Raw genomic sequence first — 18,002 nt, 5'->3', positions numbered from 1 at the left:
TTGACTTATAAGTGACTTATAATTCAGTTGTCCCCAACCTCCGGGCTGCGAAGAATGCAGCGGTACCGCGGTGGCCGGAACGCACCCAGCACATCTTTAAGAAAAAAAGCCGAAATAAACAAGCTAATTGATTAGGTGCCGCCTGGCACGTAAATGTCGGCCCTGATCAGAGGCAATTGCCGATTGCATTGCCTCTGATCTGGGCCGACATTTACGTGCTGGGCAGCACCTAATCAATTAGCTTGTTTATATCGGCTTTTTTCTTAAAGATGTGCTGGGTGCATTCTGGTTGCATTCTTCGCGGTCCAGAGGTTTGAGACCACTGTTATAACTGACTTATCACTACATTCATGCGAAGAAAAATGCGCTGTGTTTAATATTAAATTCATTAGATAAACCCCTTTAGAAACGAAATTGAGTGTATCAGCCACTTACAAGTGACTTACAACTTATATTCCAGCCGTGATTAACACCCAGCCCTGGTCGGCCAGACCGCAAGAATATTGTCAATATTAAACTGGTCCACAGTGCAAAGAAGGTTGGGGACCCCTGATCTAGAGGCTGTGGTAGAACAAAGGACCCGACAGAAAATCCTGGCAATTCTGGACAATGTTTCTCACCTTCTGCATGCTTCCTTGGCTGAACAGAGGAGCACTGTTAGTAATAGACTAAGACAACTGTGCTGCTCCAAAGAGTGCTATATGAGGCCATTCTTACTCTCGACCATTATGCTCTATAATAAGTCAACTTATAATTGGTGAAGTGATGACCCCTTCCTATTAGACTGTGGTAACTTATTTTTATTCTTCCTATTTCTCTTCTAATATTTATACTTGTGCACTTGTAATGCTACTGTGACACTGTAATTTCCTTTGGGATTGATAAAGTATCTACTATCTGCACTGGGTGTGACCACCTCAGTAAAATTATGAGGATTTCAACCTCCCAGATGATCCTGAGTACATCCAGCTCCAGCTCCAGTTCCAGTCAGGAGCAGAAGTTGGGTGCACTTCCTGCAGATGTAGTCATCAGAGAGACTGTTAGGTATCCTGAAATCCCAATCTCACAGGAAGAGCATCCCACTGCCTGAATTACCATCCTGCCTACTCTTGTTAAATTTCTAACATTTCAAGCTTAATTTCTAGCCACTCTTAACACTGGCTCATTCACACAATTATAGCTCTTTTCTTTTTGGTTGACCCTGCCAGATGTCAAAAAGATTGCAATGATTGGAGTCCGCTGAAAACTGAAAGTCCCCGAACTTTTTTTTAAACTTTGCATAGCCTCATCAATAAATGACTCCTTAGAATGATTGCAGTCTGTTGAAAAGTTCCAAAAGGCCCTGAGCTCATTTTAAACCTCACGTAGTCTCACCAACGAAAGACCTCTCCTGATGATTGTAGCTCGCTGAAAAGAATTGCTTAATAGCATAATTTCAAACTGAAATAGTTGATTTCTGAAGAACAAAAATTTGTATGTGTTCATCAGGTCGTGCAGCACAGAAACATCCATGTCAACATTTTACATATGTGCATTAATCTCATTTGCCCATATTGGACTATACCCTTTTATGCCTTGTCACTCTAAATATCTCCTAAATGCAGTTATTTGATTCCACCATCGCCCCTGTCATCTTTCTGGACCTCTCATAATTATGTACTAGTCAATTATGTCTTCATATCAAAGAAAACCATCTCAATTTAGTTCACGTTCTTCAACACCAGCAATTTTTCAATCTCTTCAATGTCCTCTCCAGTGTAAATGAATACTACCAGTACTGTATTGGGGTAACCAGCAGTAATCAACTGCAGTAAATTCTTGCGTATTCTCCCTTTTATCATGTTCTAATAAGGGAAAGTGTTGGTGTGTTTTCCTAATCTGTTAGCTTCAGGGATCTCCGAACATTCACTCCCTTCCTTCTGCACCTGTTAGCATACTCTTGTCGTCTGTTTGCCTTCTTTACCCTCTCAATATGCATGATCTTACTTCTGCTTGATATTCACTTGCCATTTCCTGCTGACCTGACCATAACAATGATAATTTTCCGCTGTCAGCTTTTCCATCATATTCTACAATACATTCAATTACACAATATTTCGTAATCGTAACTTTTTGTTTATCTAAATCATAATCAGAAAAAAGGGGTACTGAATTTTGGGTTATTTTAATTGAGAAGAGCCATGAACTTTTCAATTTAAACTGACCATAAACTGGTTAACTTTTGATTCCTGCCATCAACCAAGTTTTGGTTTGGTTTGGTGTTTTCACTTAGATTCCACCTGCATGCATGTGAACCAGATTTGATGCTTCTCTTAACAAACCAGTAGAATCATACCATTGCTTGTTTCCTTTGAACTGATTCATTAACTTACAGCCTATTGCTGCTGCTTTGTTACGTAATTAATGAAAGAGATGAGATGAAAATGTTTTTCCACAGTGGTTTTGTTATCTCGAAGACTCTGCTTTCAGTAGCAACTTTCTAAGGGGAATTGAATGTATACAGTATTTGACAAGAAAATGTTTGCCAGTTTATGAGGACACTAAAGGAGAGTGACCAGTTCATAGTTTTAATGGATTGACTGGCCTCCTATGCTATATGAATCTAGGCTCTAGGAATTCACCCTGAGAGTGTCATAAGATGTTGGTATTAGATTGGGAACCCATCATACGCAACATTCGGTATTTAGCATTTACAGTTAATGGAATTAAAGGCCCTGCAATAGAATGGACAACCTTTGTTTGCCATGCTACCCAAGAAAAATCTTTTCTCCTATGATTCAGAATAACTGTCTTTTTTTATTTACGTATTTAATCTTTGTAAGAATTCTGTAAACTTAAATAACTTTCATGTCATTTATGCAAAATAGTTTTAGATGGTTGAATCTTAAATAATTGTTTAATGGAAAATAGAGATTAAAAGTTCAAGAGAGAAATTGAATTATCAGGTCTAGAAATGACAAGCCATAGATATTGGACATAAATTGAAATAGGTTAGATTAGATTAGATAATGAGGACACTCAGTCCTCGTTTATTGTCATTTAGAAATGCATGCATTAGGAAATGATACAATGTTCCTCCAGTATGATATCACAGAAACACAGGACAGATCAAGACTAAAACTGACAAAGACCACATAATTATAATATATAATTACAGCAGTGCAAAGCAATACCGTAATTTGATAAAGAGCAGACCATGGGCACGGTTAAAAAAAAGTCTCAAAGTTCTGATAGCCTCATCATCCCACGCAGATGGTAAAAGGGAGAAACTCCCTGCCATGAACCTCCAAGTGCCGCAAACTTGCCAATGCCGCACCATTGGAAGCACCTGACCGCAGCGGACTCTGAGTCCGTCCGAAAACTTCGAGCCTCTGACCAGCGCTCTGAAACCGTGCACCGAGCACCATCTCTGCCGAGCGCTTCGACCCTGCCCCGGCCGCGGAGCAACAAGCAAAGCCGAGGACTCGGGGCCTTTCCCTCCCGAGATTCAGGATTACACAGTAGCAGCGGCAGTGAAGCAGGCATTTCAGAAGTTTCACCAGATGTTCCTTCATGCTCTCACGTCTGTCTCCATCAAATCAGGATTGTGCACGGCACCCTACTTGACAGATAACAGATATTCATCTCCAGAGTGGCCGCTGCGTGCTGCATCGCGTCACCATCTTCTCCTGTCCTCAAATAGAACTCAATAGGAAAGATTCTATTTGAATCCTAACTTTGGATTGACTTGGAAGCCAAGTTATAAAAAAATTCTACTTCAAGCTGACTGGGAAGGAGGATAAAAGGCTAGACTACAAAACCTATCATGTTTCCCTGACACTTAGTTTCTGAAAATTACATTTCATCCAAGGCTAGACAATGAAGTCATATTTTGATTGTACAGAAGTGTATGAGGATCAAGATTAGATGGTGGAAAGGGTGTACTGAAAGATAAACATACAAATAACATTTGACCTGAGATTGAGGGTGTTTTCAAGGGGCAGCAAACACAAAAGAAAGAGGAGTGAACAGTGGATGAATATAGAAGACAAAGTGGTAATAGAAAGGCAAGAACAGAGGCAGTTCACCGTAATTTATTCCAATGTGCCCAAGGAGACTAGTAAGAAATTAGGCAGTGGGTGGTGTGGTATAATCATTCATATCATAAGGTGGAGCAAGGTTGAAGTTATAGAAATAATAGCTTTTGACTTTGGTTTACATTGTGGAATGATGCACAATATACTGGACCCATTCAAATAGCTACAGAAATTGCCACGTATCTGACCAAATTAAATGAGTAAATTGAATCTTCAGGATTATTTTCAACTTCCTGTTGTATTTGCTTGCTACATAGGCACTTAATAAAACTGTGCACCTTGACTACCAATTCATTGTTACTGATGGGAGTACTTGTGAAATTTCTTAAGGGCAGTCCGCATTTATTGGTCCTCTTAGTCCTGATAATTGCTTGTAGCTGTGCTTGGGTAAGTACCTACTTTACAGGCCAATGAATCAGCTTGGCAGATGAATCCTCTCTGGAGTTCCCAAAGTTGTGGTAATGTTTCAGAATGCAAGCTGCAGGGTTTTTAACCTGGTTATTTTCAGTGTACATCAAGTGCCTTTCTTATTGGCAGAACATTAAATGATAATTGGGTTATTTTAACATACTGCATATAGTGAAAAATGCCAGAAATGCTCGACAGTTCATGCAACACCTGTAGAGAAAGAAACTGCTAACATTAGTTTGGCGATCTTGCAGCAACATCGGAAAAGCTAGAAAACAAGTATGCTTTAAGTTTTAGAGAAGAGTACTGGATGGATAAGACACAGAGACTGTGATGGCTGGAGACTAGGAGAAACTGAATAATACTGATGAGATTGATGTTGATTGAGAGAGTCAAGTTAATTACTTGTCTCTAGGAAATGTAAATAGAAGGGAATGAATGAAAACACAAGAGACCAGGAGAAATGCTGGAAATGTGAAATGTAAGGTACAGCAGTGCTGGAAAAACTTGGGAAATATGAAATAATAAAGAATGCTAGAAATATCCAACAAATTGGGCAGTTGGAGAGAGATGAAATAGACTTAATTGAATAGTTCAATGACCATATAGGAAAAATTCTCAGTACTCACACAAATTAAGAAAGTTTGCTATCTGAAATTGTTAAATTTATTATTGAGTCCCAAAGGCCCATATAGAAAATGAGCTGTTGTTTCCTGAACACAAGAAATTCTGCAGATGCTGCAAATCCAGAGCAACACACACAATATGCTGGAGGAATTCAGCAGGTTGGGACCCTTCATCAGGAATGGAAAGGAAGGAGGAAGATGCCAGAATAAGAGGGTGGGGGGAGGGAAAAGTACAAACCAGAAGGTGCTAGGTGAAGCCAAGTGGGTGGGGGAGGGGGTATGAAAAGAAGCTGGGAGGTGATAGGTGGTAAAGGTAGAAGGCTGGAGAAGAAGAAATCTGTTAAGGAGGGAGAATGGACTATGAGAGAAAGGTATCCAGGGATTGGTAATAGGCAGGTGAGGAAATGAGGTAAGAGGGAGGCCAGAGTAGGGAATTGAAGAAGGACGCAGAGGAAAGGGAAAAAAAATTACTGTAAGAGAAATCAGTGCTCATGCCATCAGGTTGGAGGCTACCTAGACAGAATATGAGGTGTTGTTCTTCACCCTGAGAGGGGCCTCATCGTGAAGGTGATGGACTGACATGTTGGAACATGAATGGGAATTAGAATTAAAATAGTTGGCCACTGGGAAATCCTGCTTTTTATGGACGTAGCGAAGGTGCTCAATAAAAGACAGTAACACACACAAAATAGTGGAGGAACTCAACAGGTCAGGCAGCATCTTTGGAAATATGCACATATTTTTAAATCCATTCTAACTGAATGCATATAGAGTTCTTGTTTTAGTCCATCAAGAACAGCTCAATGTAAATGTTGAATGTATGCATTGAATATTAAATTTGCCTGAAGCAAATAAATTTTACACTCTAAAGTTAGGTAAGTACTGCTTCAATATTTGAAACTTAACTTAGGTTTTGTGTTTTAAAGGTTCCCTCAAGTGGCAGGATTAGAATTTGGATTTGATCCAAGTGCCGAACCTGGGCACAGGATTGTAGTGGACTCGGTGAAGGTACAGGGACAGTATTTGGACAGAAACAGAACATACTTACTTGCAATCAAGGAATACTTAGCAAAAGTAAGTTGTGATGTGTGGTTTATTTTTATGATAATCTTGTGTGTTCACAAAAAAGCACAATAAACTATGTCTAAAAGCTAATAGGTGCTTCAATTTGTTAATAAAACTGTTAACATTGAAATGGAGACAAAAGACTGCAGATACTGGTATCTGGAGCAAAAACAAACTACTGGAAGAACTCAATGGGTCAGGCATAATCTACAAAGGGAAATGGACAGTTGAAATTCAGCCCAAAAAGTCAACTGCCCATTTCCCTCTACAGATTCTGCCTGAGACACCAACTAGCAGTTAGTGTTTTGATTAACATAGGAATGATTAATTGTGATAGTCGTTTAAACATACAGTACACAATATGTCTGGATATTGCTCTTAATCTAGGCAGTGACCTAACAATTTGCTTACATTCCCTTGATAAATTTCAAAATACCAATGTATCATTTCATATGTGCACAGGATTCAAAATTCTTTAATTGGGTGATAAGCTGATATTGGTGCAGATGGAATCATTCTATAGGTCTGACAGAAGTCTAGAAAAATGGTGGAAACCTGAATCTGGTAATATGTAAGACCATTGACATTTTAGAGACCTGTCTTCAAATCAAAGGACAATTATTTGATGTGGTAGAGGACCCATGCCATACATCCTGAATTTTATAGTTCTGTCCCTTAAGTGAATGAACTTTGGTGCTGAGAAAACTAAGTGGCGAAGTTACTTTATATTTTTAGCAGATTAATTAAAAAATAAATTTAGTATAGCCTAATTTTAAAAGTCCCCATTACAATAATGGGGTGTGTCAAGCAGATTTAACCTTTTGAAGAACAAAAAATGCCTGAAATGCTTCTTGGCGAGTTGCTAATTAGAATTTAAGAAGACTTGAATTTTTACTCAACTTCTTAGTTTAAAGAATGTGAAAGCACAACAATGTTTGGCAGAACTTTCTAGTCTTTGTGATGCTCTGCCCTGTTTGAACTTTGGCCAAATAGGACCTCCTTTTTCAAAGAAACGGGTTTCCCTTCCTCCACCATCAACCACATCTCTTCCATTTCACGCACGTCTGCTCTTAACCCATCCTCCTGTCGCCCTACCAGGGATAGGGTTCCTCTTGTCTTAAGCTACCACCCCACCAGCCTCCGTGTCTAGCACATAATTCTCCGAAACTCCTGCTACCTCCAGTGGGATCCCACCACCAAGCACATCTTTCCGCACACCCCCCCCCCACACCCAATTTTGGCTTTCTACAGGTGTCGCTTCCTACACGACTCCCTTGTCCATTCAACTGTCCTCACTGATCTTCCTCCTGGCACTTACCCTTGCAAGTGGAACAAGTACTACACTTACCCCTACACCTTCTCCCTCACTACCATTCAGAGCCCTAAATAGTACTTCCAGGTGAGGCAACCTTGTAAGTCTGTTGGGGTCATATACTGTGTTCGGTGCTCCCGGTGTGGCCTCCTGTATATCTGTGAGACCCAACGTAGATTGGGAGACCACTTCACTGAGCATCTACACTCCATCCACCAGAACAAGTGGGATCCCAGTGGCCACCCATTTTAATTGCACTCCATCCCACTCTGATATGTCCATCCATGGCCTCCTCCACTGTTGTGATGAGGCCACACTTAGGTTGGAGGAACAACACCTTAGATTCCATTTGGGTAGCCTCCAACCTGATGGCATGAACATTGATTTCTCAAACTTCCAGTAATGCCTCCCATCCCTCCCCCATCCCTTCACTTTTTCCCATCCCCTCTTCCCTCCCTCACCTTATCTCCTTTCCCACCCATTGCCTCCCTCTGGTGCTCCTCCCCCTCCCTTTTCCTTTCTTCCACCATGGCCTTCTGTCTCTTTCACCAATCAACTTCTCAGCTGTTTACTTCATCCCTCCACCTCCAAGTTTCAGCTACCACATGGTGGTTCTCTCTTCCTTCCCCCCCCACCTTTTAAATCTATTCCTCGGCTTTTTTCTCCAGTCCTGCCGAAGGGTTTTGGTCTGAAACGTCGACTACTTTTTTCCATAGATACTGCCTGGCCTGCTGAGTTACTCCAGCATTTTGTGTGTGTTGCTTGGATTTCCAGCATCTGGGGATCTTCTCTTGTCTAAAATGTAAGAGAATTATAAGAGAAATCTCAGTACCATAGCTACACCAACCTTTTAGGAATGACATGACTGGTGCTTCTGCCACTGAACTCAATAACTTTACTTAATTTTGGTCATTGATTAAGAATTATCATATCTAAGGTGGCATGCAAAAGTTTGGGCACCCCTGGTCAAAATTTCTGTTGCTGTGAATAGTTAAATAAGTAGAGGATGAACTGATCTCCAAAGTCATAAAGTTAAAGATGAAACCTTCTTTTCAACATTTTAAGCAAGATTAGTGTATTATTTTTGTTTTGTACAATATTAGAGTGAAAAAAAGGAAAGGAGCACCATGCAAAAGCTTGGGCACCCCAAGAGATTTGAGCTTTCAGATAACTTTTACCAAGGTCTCAGACCTTAATTAGCTTGTTAAGGCTATGGCTTGTTCACAGTCATCGTTAGGAAAGGCCAGGTGATGCAAATATCAAAGCTTTATAAATACTCTGACTCCTCAAACCTTGTCCCAACAATCAACAGCCATGGGCTCCTCGAAGCAGCTGCCTAGCACTCTGAAAATTAAAATAAATGATGCCCACAAAGCAGCAGGAGGCTATAAGAAGATAGCAAAGTGTTTTCAGGTAGCCATTTCCTCAGTTTGTAACGTAATTAAGAAATGGCAGTTAACAGGAACGGTGAAGGTCAAGTTGAGGTCTGGAAGACAAAGAAAACTTTCTGAGTGAACTGCTTGTAGGATTGCTAGAAAGGCAAATCAAAACCCCCATTTGACTGCAAAAGACCTTCAGGAAGATTTAGCAGACTCTGGAGTGGTGGTGCACTGTTCTACTGTGCAGCAACACCTGCACAAATATGACCTTTATGGAAGAGTCATCAGAAGGAAACCTTTCCTGCGTCCTCACCACAAAATTCAGCATCAGAAGTTTGCAAAGGAACATCTAAACAAGCCTGATGCATTTTGGAAACAAGTCCTGTGGACTGATGAAGCTAAAATAGAACTTTTTGACTGCAATGAGCAAAGGTATGTTTGGAGAAAAAAAGGTGCAGAATTTCATGAAAAGAACACCTCTCCAACTGTTAAGCACGGGGGTGGATTGATCATGCTTTGGGCTTGTGTTGCAGCTAGTGGCATGGGGAACATTTCACTGGTAGAGGGAAGAATGAATTCAATTAAATACAGGTTTTCTCCGCCATCAGTAGGTAGAGCGTTCCTATGAAACGGTTTGTAAGCTGGAATGTCATAAAGTGAAGAAGCAATTAGCATTTATTTACATGGGAAAAATTTGTGAGGGTTCGCAGACCCAAAAAATAAGCTACCAAATCATGCCAAATAACACATAAAACCTAAAATAACAGTAACATATAGTAAAAGCAGGAATGATATGATAAATACACAGCCTATATAAAGTAGAAATACTTTTCTACAATTATTGCCACACTGTTCTCCACAGCAAAAATCTCACGCAAGCGCTCTCGTCAGAAACACTCTCTCCAGGAACCTTTAAGCTATGAAGCTGCCAAATCATACCAAATAACACATAAAAATACACAGCCTATATAAAGTAGAAATAATGTATGTACAGTGTGGTATCATTTACCGGAACCTGGAAGACAGCGCCAAGCACACTGACGAGGGCTGAGTCATCGGAGGTTGGGGCGGTGCAGTGGTCCCCACCCACCTGGCCGCCGACTGATACATTGCCGCGAAGCATGCAGGGGTACAGCGGTAGCTGGGACGCACCCAACACATCTTTAGGAAAAAAGCCAAAATAAACAAGCCAATTAATTAGATGCCGCCCGGCACATAAATGTCAGCCTAGATCAGAGGCGATTGCCGATTGCGTCGCTTCTGATCTGGGCCGATATTTACGTGCCAGGCGGCACCTAATTAATCAGCTTGCTTATTTCGGCTCTTTTCTTAAAGATGTGCTGGGTGCATCCCGGCTACCGCTGCATTCTCCGCAGCAATGTATTAGTCCGCGGCCCGGGGGTTGGGGTGGTGGGACACTAGGGTGTCATTTCATCGTCGTCTATTTCATCGGGGCAGGCAGGTCATCTTCTTCTATGTCTGCCTGCCACGATGTTGAAGATCGAGGTTCGTTGTCTGCTGTGGCTGATGTGAAAGGCTTGAAAAATGACAGTATGCTTGACTGCTTAGCCTCATGCATTTTTCTATCATACAGTTCTTTGTAAGCACCCAAACCATCTTGCAAATATGCCCTAAACCTCCGTACCCTTTCAAAATTAAAGTCATACTTTTCTGCAATCATTGTTGTCAATTGCAGCGAATCTCACACAGTTGCTTCACGTTCAGTTCCTGGACGACTTCACTTTCGGTCCGTTCGCTACTGCATTCGCTTTCAATTGTTATCCTTTCCTCTTCCAATTGCATCAACTCTTAATCTATCAGTTCTTGGTCATGGAATGCCAAAACGTCTTCATCATCTTCGTCAACTTCCGCAAGCCAAACTCACTTTGTCCTTACTTCATTCACCACATTCGAAACGCATAATTAGGTCTAGTTTTACACTAAGTGTAACACCCTTATGAGCTCTTTTAGGCTTTTCCGATACCTCAGAACTCACCTTGCTAATGGCTGCTCACAGGCACGTGTTTAAGCAATGCCGGCGAGCAGTTCCGGGGGAGGAGCTTGGCTGCTCGGGGCGCGTGCTGCCTTTTTTTGTAACAGTGAAAACACCTTCTGTTAGTGAAAACAAGTAACTAATGTATAAACCCCGTTTCCAGAAAAGTTGGAATATTTTCCAAAATGCAATAAAAACAAAAATCTGTGATATGTTAATTCACGTGAACCTTTATTTAACTGACAAAAGTACAAAGAAAAGGTTTTCAATAGTTTTACTGACCAACTTAATTGTATTTGTAAGCAGACACAAATTTAGAATTTGATGGCTGCAACACACCCAACAGAAGTTGGGACAGAGGCATGTTTACCATTGTGTTACATCACCTTTCCTTTTAATAACACTTTTTAATCGTTTTGGAACTGAGGATACTAATTGTAGTAGATTTGCAATTAGAAATTTTGGCCATTCTTGCTTGATATAAGACATCAGCTGCTCAATAGTCCGTGGTCTCCATTGTCTGATTCTCTTCATGATGCGCCATACATTTTCAATAGGAGATAGATTTGGACTGGCAGCAGGCCAGTCAAGCACACGCACTCTGTGTCTACAAAGCCATGCTGTTGTAACTCGTGCAGAATGTAGTCTGGCATTGTCCTGCTGAAATAAGCATGGACGTCCGGGGAAGAGACGTTGCCTTGATGGCAACATATGTCTCTCTAAAATCCTAATATACGCCTCAGAGTCAATGGTACCTTCACATACATGCAACTCACCCATGCCGTGGGCACTGATGCACCCCCATACCATCACAGATGCTGGCTTTTGCACCTTTCGCTGTTAACAATCTGGATGGTCGTTTTCATCTTTGGCATGGAGAACTCGACGCCCGTTTTTTCCGAAAACTAGCTGAAATGTGGATTCATCTGACCACAGCACACGGTTCCACAGTCTTTCGGTCCATCTGAGATGAGCTCGGGCCCAGAGAACTCGCTGGCGTTTCTGCATAGAGTTGATGTATGGCTTCCTCCTTGCGTAATACAGTTTCAAGTTGCATTTCTGGATGCAGCGACGGACTGTGTTGAGTGACAATGGTTTTCCGAAGTACTCCCGAGCCCAGGTGGCTATAATTGTCACAATTGCATGACGGTTTCTTAGGCAGTGCCGCCTGAGGGCTGGAAGATCACGCGCATTCAACAGTGGTTTCAGACCTTGCCCTTTACGCACTGAGATGTCTCTGAATTCTCTGAATCTTTTCACAATATTATATACTGTAGATGTTGAAAGACCTAAATTCTCTGTAATCTTGCGTTGAGAAATGTTCCTTTTGAACTGACTAACAATTCTCTCACGCATTTTGGCACAAAGGGGTGAGCCACGACCCAGCCTTGCTTGCAAAGACTGAGCCTTTCATGGATGCTACTTTTATACCCAGTCAAGATACCTCACCTGCTACCAATTAGCCTGCTTAATGTGGAGTCTTCCAGACTGGTGTTACTTGAATATTCTGTGCACTTTTCAATCTTATTTTAACTCGGTCCCAACTTTTGTTGAGTGTGTTGCAGCCGTCAAATTCTAAATTTGTGTATATTTACAAAGTACAATTAAGTTGCTCAGTAAAACTATTGAAAATCTTTTCTTTGTACTTTTGTCAGTTAAATAAAGGTTCACGTGAATTAACATATCACAGATTTTTGTTTTTATTGCATTTTGGAAAATATTCCAACTTTTCTGGAAATGGGGTTTGTAGGTCTTTCGTAACAGCGAGGTTTCGTAAAGCGAACGTTCGAAAAGTGGGGGACACCTGTACCAGCAAATTCTGGAAGCAAACATCACACCATCTGTAAAAAAGCTGAAGATGAAAAGAGGATGGCTTCTACAACAGGATAATGATCCTAAGCACACCTCAAAATCCATAATGGACTACCTGAAGAGGCACAAGCTGAGGGTTTTGCCATGGCCCTCACAGTCCCCGACCTAAACATCATCGAAAATCTGTGGATAGACCTCAAAAGAGCAGTACATGCAGGACAGCCCAAGAATCTTACAGAACTAGAAGCCTTTTGCAAGGAAGAATAGGCGAAAAACCCCCAAACAAGGATTGAAAGATCCTTAGCTGGCTACAGAAAGCATTTACAAGCTGTGATATTTGCCAAAGGGCTTGTTACTAAGTACTGATCATGCAGGGTGCCCAAAATTTTGCTTCGGGCCCTTTTCCTTTTTTGTTATTTTGAAACTGTAAAAGATGGAAATAAAAAAGTAATCTTGCTTAAAATATTAAAGAAATGTGTCATCTTTAGCTTTATGCCTTTTGGAAATCAGTTCATCTTTTACTTGCTTAGCTATCCACAGTAACAGAAATTTTGATCGGGGTGCCCAAACTTTTGCATGCCACTGTATATGATTTTAAAGTACTTCTATCCTGTGGTTTCCAGCAGTAGTAGGCAGGGATTTGGATGGTGTTAGATGATGTTAGATCTAGATATTTCAAGTCATTCTGATTTTTCAATTGCATTTTAAAAACCCTATCTTTGAAACCAGAAGAATGCTATTCAATCCCTCATGGCTGCCTGGCTTTTGGTTCAAATGATCTAAAACTAATAATTTTCTCTCCAAAAATTTGAATTTTGCTTCCTCAAGTATTAACTTATTTTGCTTATAAGGTGAAATTGTTTTGGATCAGTAGCTCTGCTAACATTGCTTGGTCTTAATGATCCAATGTGTATAGACATTTCTCTAGCTGTATCTTCTTATTCCGCTGTTGCTGATTTAAGATGAAATTCCTTAATTACTTGCCAGCAAGTCTCTTCATGTTGCTTCTGTTTTATGGTAATAGTGAGATAAGCTCAAATATGTTCTCACAACTTTAGTTCCTCACACTTGGAGTTGTTTCAATGAACAATTTCCTTTGTATAATACAGAGGCCGAAACTCCTGGTGCTTTGCACAAATTTATCAGGTGTACTTTGTAAAATCCAAAATACTATTTTCATTTTTTTTTGTGGTTGCTGTTTCTGTGAACAATACATTTCATCCCTAATTCTCCTTTCTTCTTTTATCTCATTGTTTTTAATTTTGAAAACTGTGTTTTTGTATTTTATGAATTACTGGATTTATTTTCTACTGCTGAAATATATTACATCCTGTCTGGACGTTAAGTAGTTTGTCGCATCAGTCTTTGCCTTCATTAAATTAAATACCTTGCACTTTCTTGCTTGCCAGTCTTCCTAATTGTGCATTTCAATATTGTGTATGCTACACCATGGTTCAGATTACTTATTCATACAGAACTAAGAGCTAGCTAAGAGAAACACCACTTCCTTCCCTTCTTTAATTCAATACACCTTGCCTGACTTTCGTTTCGGTCTGTTAACTATTTTTGCAGTAATGTCTTGTTGTTGCAGGAATACCTTTAACTGTCAGTCTAGAATATTCTGCCTGTTCTGGGAAACCTCTCACACTGTTCTTCAATTAGATATGGTGGACTGCTCCCACTATTTCATGATCAATCAAATATCATGTAAATAGTTCCAGGACATAAACATCAGATTGGTGCTGAGCAAGGTAGAATTCATCTGTGGTCATCTGTGTAAGGGAATGTTGACTCAGACCATGAGAGGCCTGCGTCAGTCATTTTCATGCCTTATAAGGCGCAGATTGGAAGTCTGTGTGGGGCGCCAGTCCTCGCACAGACAGTAGGGCAATGTGTGATTAAGTGCCTTGCTCAAGGACACAAACATGCTGCCACAGCTGAGGCTCGAACTAGCGACCTTGAGATCACTAGACAAACGCCTTAACCACTTGGCCACATGCCCAACGTTCCCCATCTGTGTAAACACGCACATAACATCCCATTTCCAAACTCCAGTTAGTGGAACTGAATTTCAGAAACAGGGTACAGTATACTGCTGTTATTACATAGTGCATACAGTTGACAGAAGAGGAATTTACATATCAACGTCCTTGTGATCTGAGCTACTACCCTATAGAGAAATGTCACAACATGTTTTCTATCTTCCACTGACAGCAAAATAATGAGCGATATATGCTCACTAGTTAAAACATGTTTACAGCCAAAAAGCTTTTGATTTGTCAAAAAACTTCCTCATAAATGGTGTTTTGTTGCTGATTATAGTGAAGATGAGGAAGATGAGGTGCCTCTCAGGATGTAGTGAAGATGTTGCAGAAGTTAACATATTTCATGTCACATGCCGGTGATAATACTCCTGATTCTGAAGTGGAAAAGGAAAGTCCAGATGGATAAAGAATTGTCTGGACACATCTCTTTTGTATATAAAGAGACCTTGTTTGGCAGAGTTTACACATGCAATTTCTCTTTACAAAATAGAGGCAGACTATAAGAATGTTTGAAAGCATTGCATATATGCTAATACACAGAATGAAACTTGGTCAGGCTCAAATTTATGAGAGATATGAATAGGGTTAATGCACGCAGGCCTTTTCCACTGAGGTTTGGTGAAACTGGAACTAAGGGCATAGGTTAAGTATGAAAGATGGAATATTTAAGGGGAACCCGAGGGGGATCTTCTTCACTCAGAGGGCAGCATGAGTATGGAATAGGCTCCCAGACAATGTGGTGGATGCGGGTACAATTTCAATATTTAAGAGAAGTTTGGATAAGTAAATGGATGGGTGCGATATGGAGTGCTATTGTCCAGGAGTGGGTCGATAGGTCTAGACAAATAACAGTTTGGCATGGACTGGATGGGCTGAACGTCTTGTTTCTATGCTGTCGTGTTCTATGACTCTAGACTCTTAAGTGTCCAGCTGAACATTCGAATGGCCCATATATAGAAGGCATAGGGTGAAGTACTGGAAGATTGGTTTAATATGGATCAGTGGTGTCCCTTTTGCTGTGGATATGACAGGCAGAGTGGCATATGTCTATGCTGGATAAGTTGAGGATTTCCTTTTTCACTGATAGGATAGTTGGGTCCTCGCCTGAGAAAGGAACCCACGTCATAATTAAAAATATTTAGATATATGCTTGAAGGGTTATAACCTGCAGAGTTACATATCTAATGGTGGAAGGTGCGATTAGCATAGGCTGAGTGTCCCCCTAAGTTTTCAGTGCTCTATTCTACCATATTATCACCCATATTGTCTCTTGTCGTTTTGTCTGTTAACTTTAGAACTATCTCATTATGTGCATTTGGAGGTTTTCTGTATTTCTTCTGTGGTTTCAGTTCTTTCTCATTGTTAGAATGAATATTCTCAGGTAGACAATAGAATACCAAAGATTTGAAGTGACTTGAAGATTTCTGTTCAGCCTCTTCCTCTCCAAAATATCAATATAAATACAAGAGATACTGCAGATCCTGGAAATCCACAGCAACACATACAGATGCTGGAGGAACTAAGCAGGCAAGGCAGCATCTATAGAAATGAATGTACAGTCAACCTTTCGTGCCAAGACCCTGATGAAAGGCTTCGCCCTGAAATGTCAACTGGGTCAATCACAACAACGCTGTGCCGAACATGTACTTTAGAAATTATCTCGGGCTACCCAGAGCCCGCTATTTTACTAAGCTCCATGTACCTATCCAGGAGCCTCTTAAAAGACCCTAATGTATCTGACTACACCACCGTCGATGGCAGCCCATTCCATGCACTCACCACACTCTGCGTAAAAAATCTACCCCTGACATCTCCTCTGTACCAGCTTCCAAGCACCTTAAAACTGTGTCCTCTTGTGTTAGCCATTTCAGCCCTGGGAAAAAGCCTCTGACTATCCACACAATCAGTACCTCTCGTCATCTTATACACCTCTATCAGGTTACCTCCCATCCTACGTCTCTCCATGGAGAAAAGGCCAAGTTTACTCAACCTATTCTCCTAAGACATGCTTGCCAATCCAGGCAACATCCTTGTAAATCTCCTCTGCACCTTTTCTATAGTTTCCACATCCTTCCTGTAGTGAGGAGACCAGAAATGAATACAATACTCCAAGTGGAGTCTGACTAGGTTCCTATATAGCTGTAACATTACCTCTCGGCTCCTGAACTCAGTCCTACGGTTGATGAAGGCCAATATACCATACACCTTCTTAACCACACAGTCAACCTGTGCAGCAGCTTTGAGTGTCCTATGGACTCGGACCCCAAGATCCCTCTGATCCTCCACACTGCCAAGAGTCTTACCATTTATGCTATATTCTGCCATCATATTTGACCTACCAAAATGAACCACCTCTCACTTTTCTGGGTCGAACTCCATCTGCCATTTCTCAGCCCAGTTTTGCATCCTATCGATGTCCCGCTGTAACGTCTGACTGCCCTCCACACTATCCACAACTCCCCAACCTTTGTGTCATCAGCAAATTTACTAACCCATCCCTCCACTTCCTCATCCAGGTCATTTATAAAAAATCACGAGGAGTAGGAGTCCCAGAACAGATCCCTGAGGCACACCACTGGTCACCAACCTCCATGCAGAATATGACCCGTCTATAACCACTCTTTGCCTTCTGTGGGCAAGCCAGTTCTGGATCCACAAAGCAATGTTCCCTTGGATCCCATGCTTCCTTACTTTCTCAATAAGCCTTGCATGGGTTACCTCGGCAAATGCCTTGCTGAAATCCATATACACTATATCTACTGCTCTACCTTCATCAATGTGTTTAGTCACATCCTCAAGAAATTCAATCAGGCTCGTAAGGCTCGACTTGCCTTTGATAAAGCCATGCCGACTATTCTTAATCATATTATGCCTCTCCAAATGTTCCTAAATCCTGCTTCTCCGGATCTTCTCCGTCAACTTATCAATCACTGAAGTAAGACTCACTGGTCTATTATTTCCTGGGTTATCTCTACTCCCTTCCTTGAATAAGGGAACAGCATCTGCAACCCTCCAGTCCTCTGGAACCTCTCTTGTTCCCATTGATGATGCAAAGGTTATTGCCAGAGGCTCAGCAATCTCCTCCCTCACCTCCCACAGTAGCCTGGGGTATACCTCATCCGGTCCCGGTGATTTGGTCCAACATGATGCTTTCCAAAAGATCCAGCACATCCTATTTCTTAATGTCTATTTGCTCAAGCTTTTCAGCCGCTGTAAGTCATCCCTACAATCACCAAGGTCCTTTTCCACAGTAAATACTGAAGCAAACCTTCAGTTCTGTACACAC

The 18,002-nt window shown here is 41.1% G+C and overlaps 1 protein-coding gene across 1 annotated transcript in view; it reads left to right on the top strand.

The window, feature by feature from the left end:
- nt5e (5'-nucleotidase, ecto (CD73)) overlaps positions 1 to 18,002 on the top strand; it is a 94,311-nt gene that overhangs the window by 38,319 nt on the left and 37,990 nt on the right. Inside the window, exon 6 of the mRNA XM_063042448.1 lies at positions 6,037 to 6,184. Within this exon, the coding sequence (XP_062898518.1) occupies positions 6,037 to 6,184 (148 nt within the window). The remainder of the gene's footprint in view (positions 1 to 6,036; positions 6,185 to 18,002) is intronic.

This window comes from Mobula hypostoma, chromosome 3, assembly GCF_963921235.1.
Source record: "Mobula hypostoma chromosome 3, sMobHyp1.1, whole genome shotgun sequence".
NCBI classification, from domain to species: domain Eukaryota; kingdom Metazoa; phylum Chordata; class Chondrichthyes; order Myliobatiformes; family Myliobatidae; genus Mobula; species Mobula hypostoma.
This window is presented reverse-complemented; position numbering and strand designations above follow the sequence as displayed.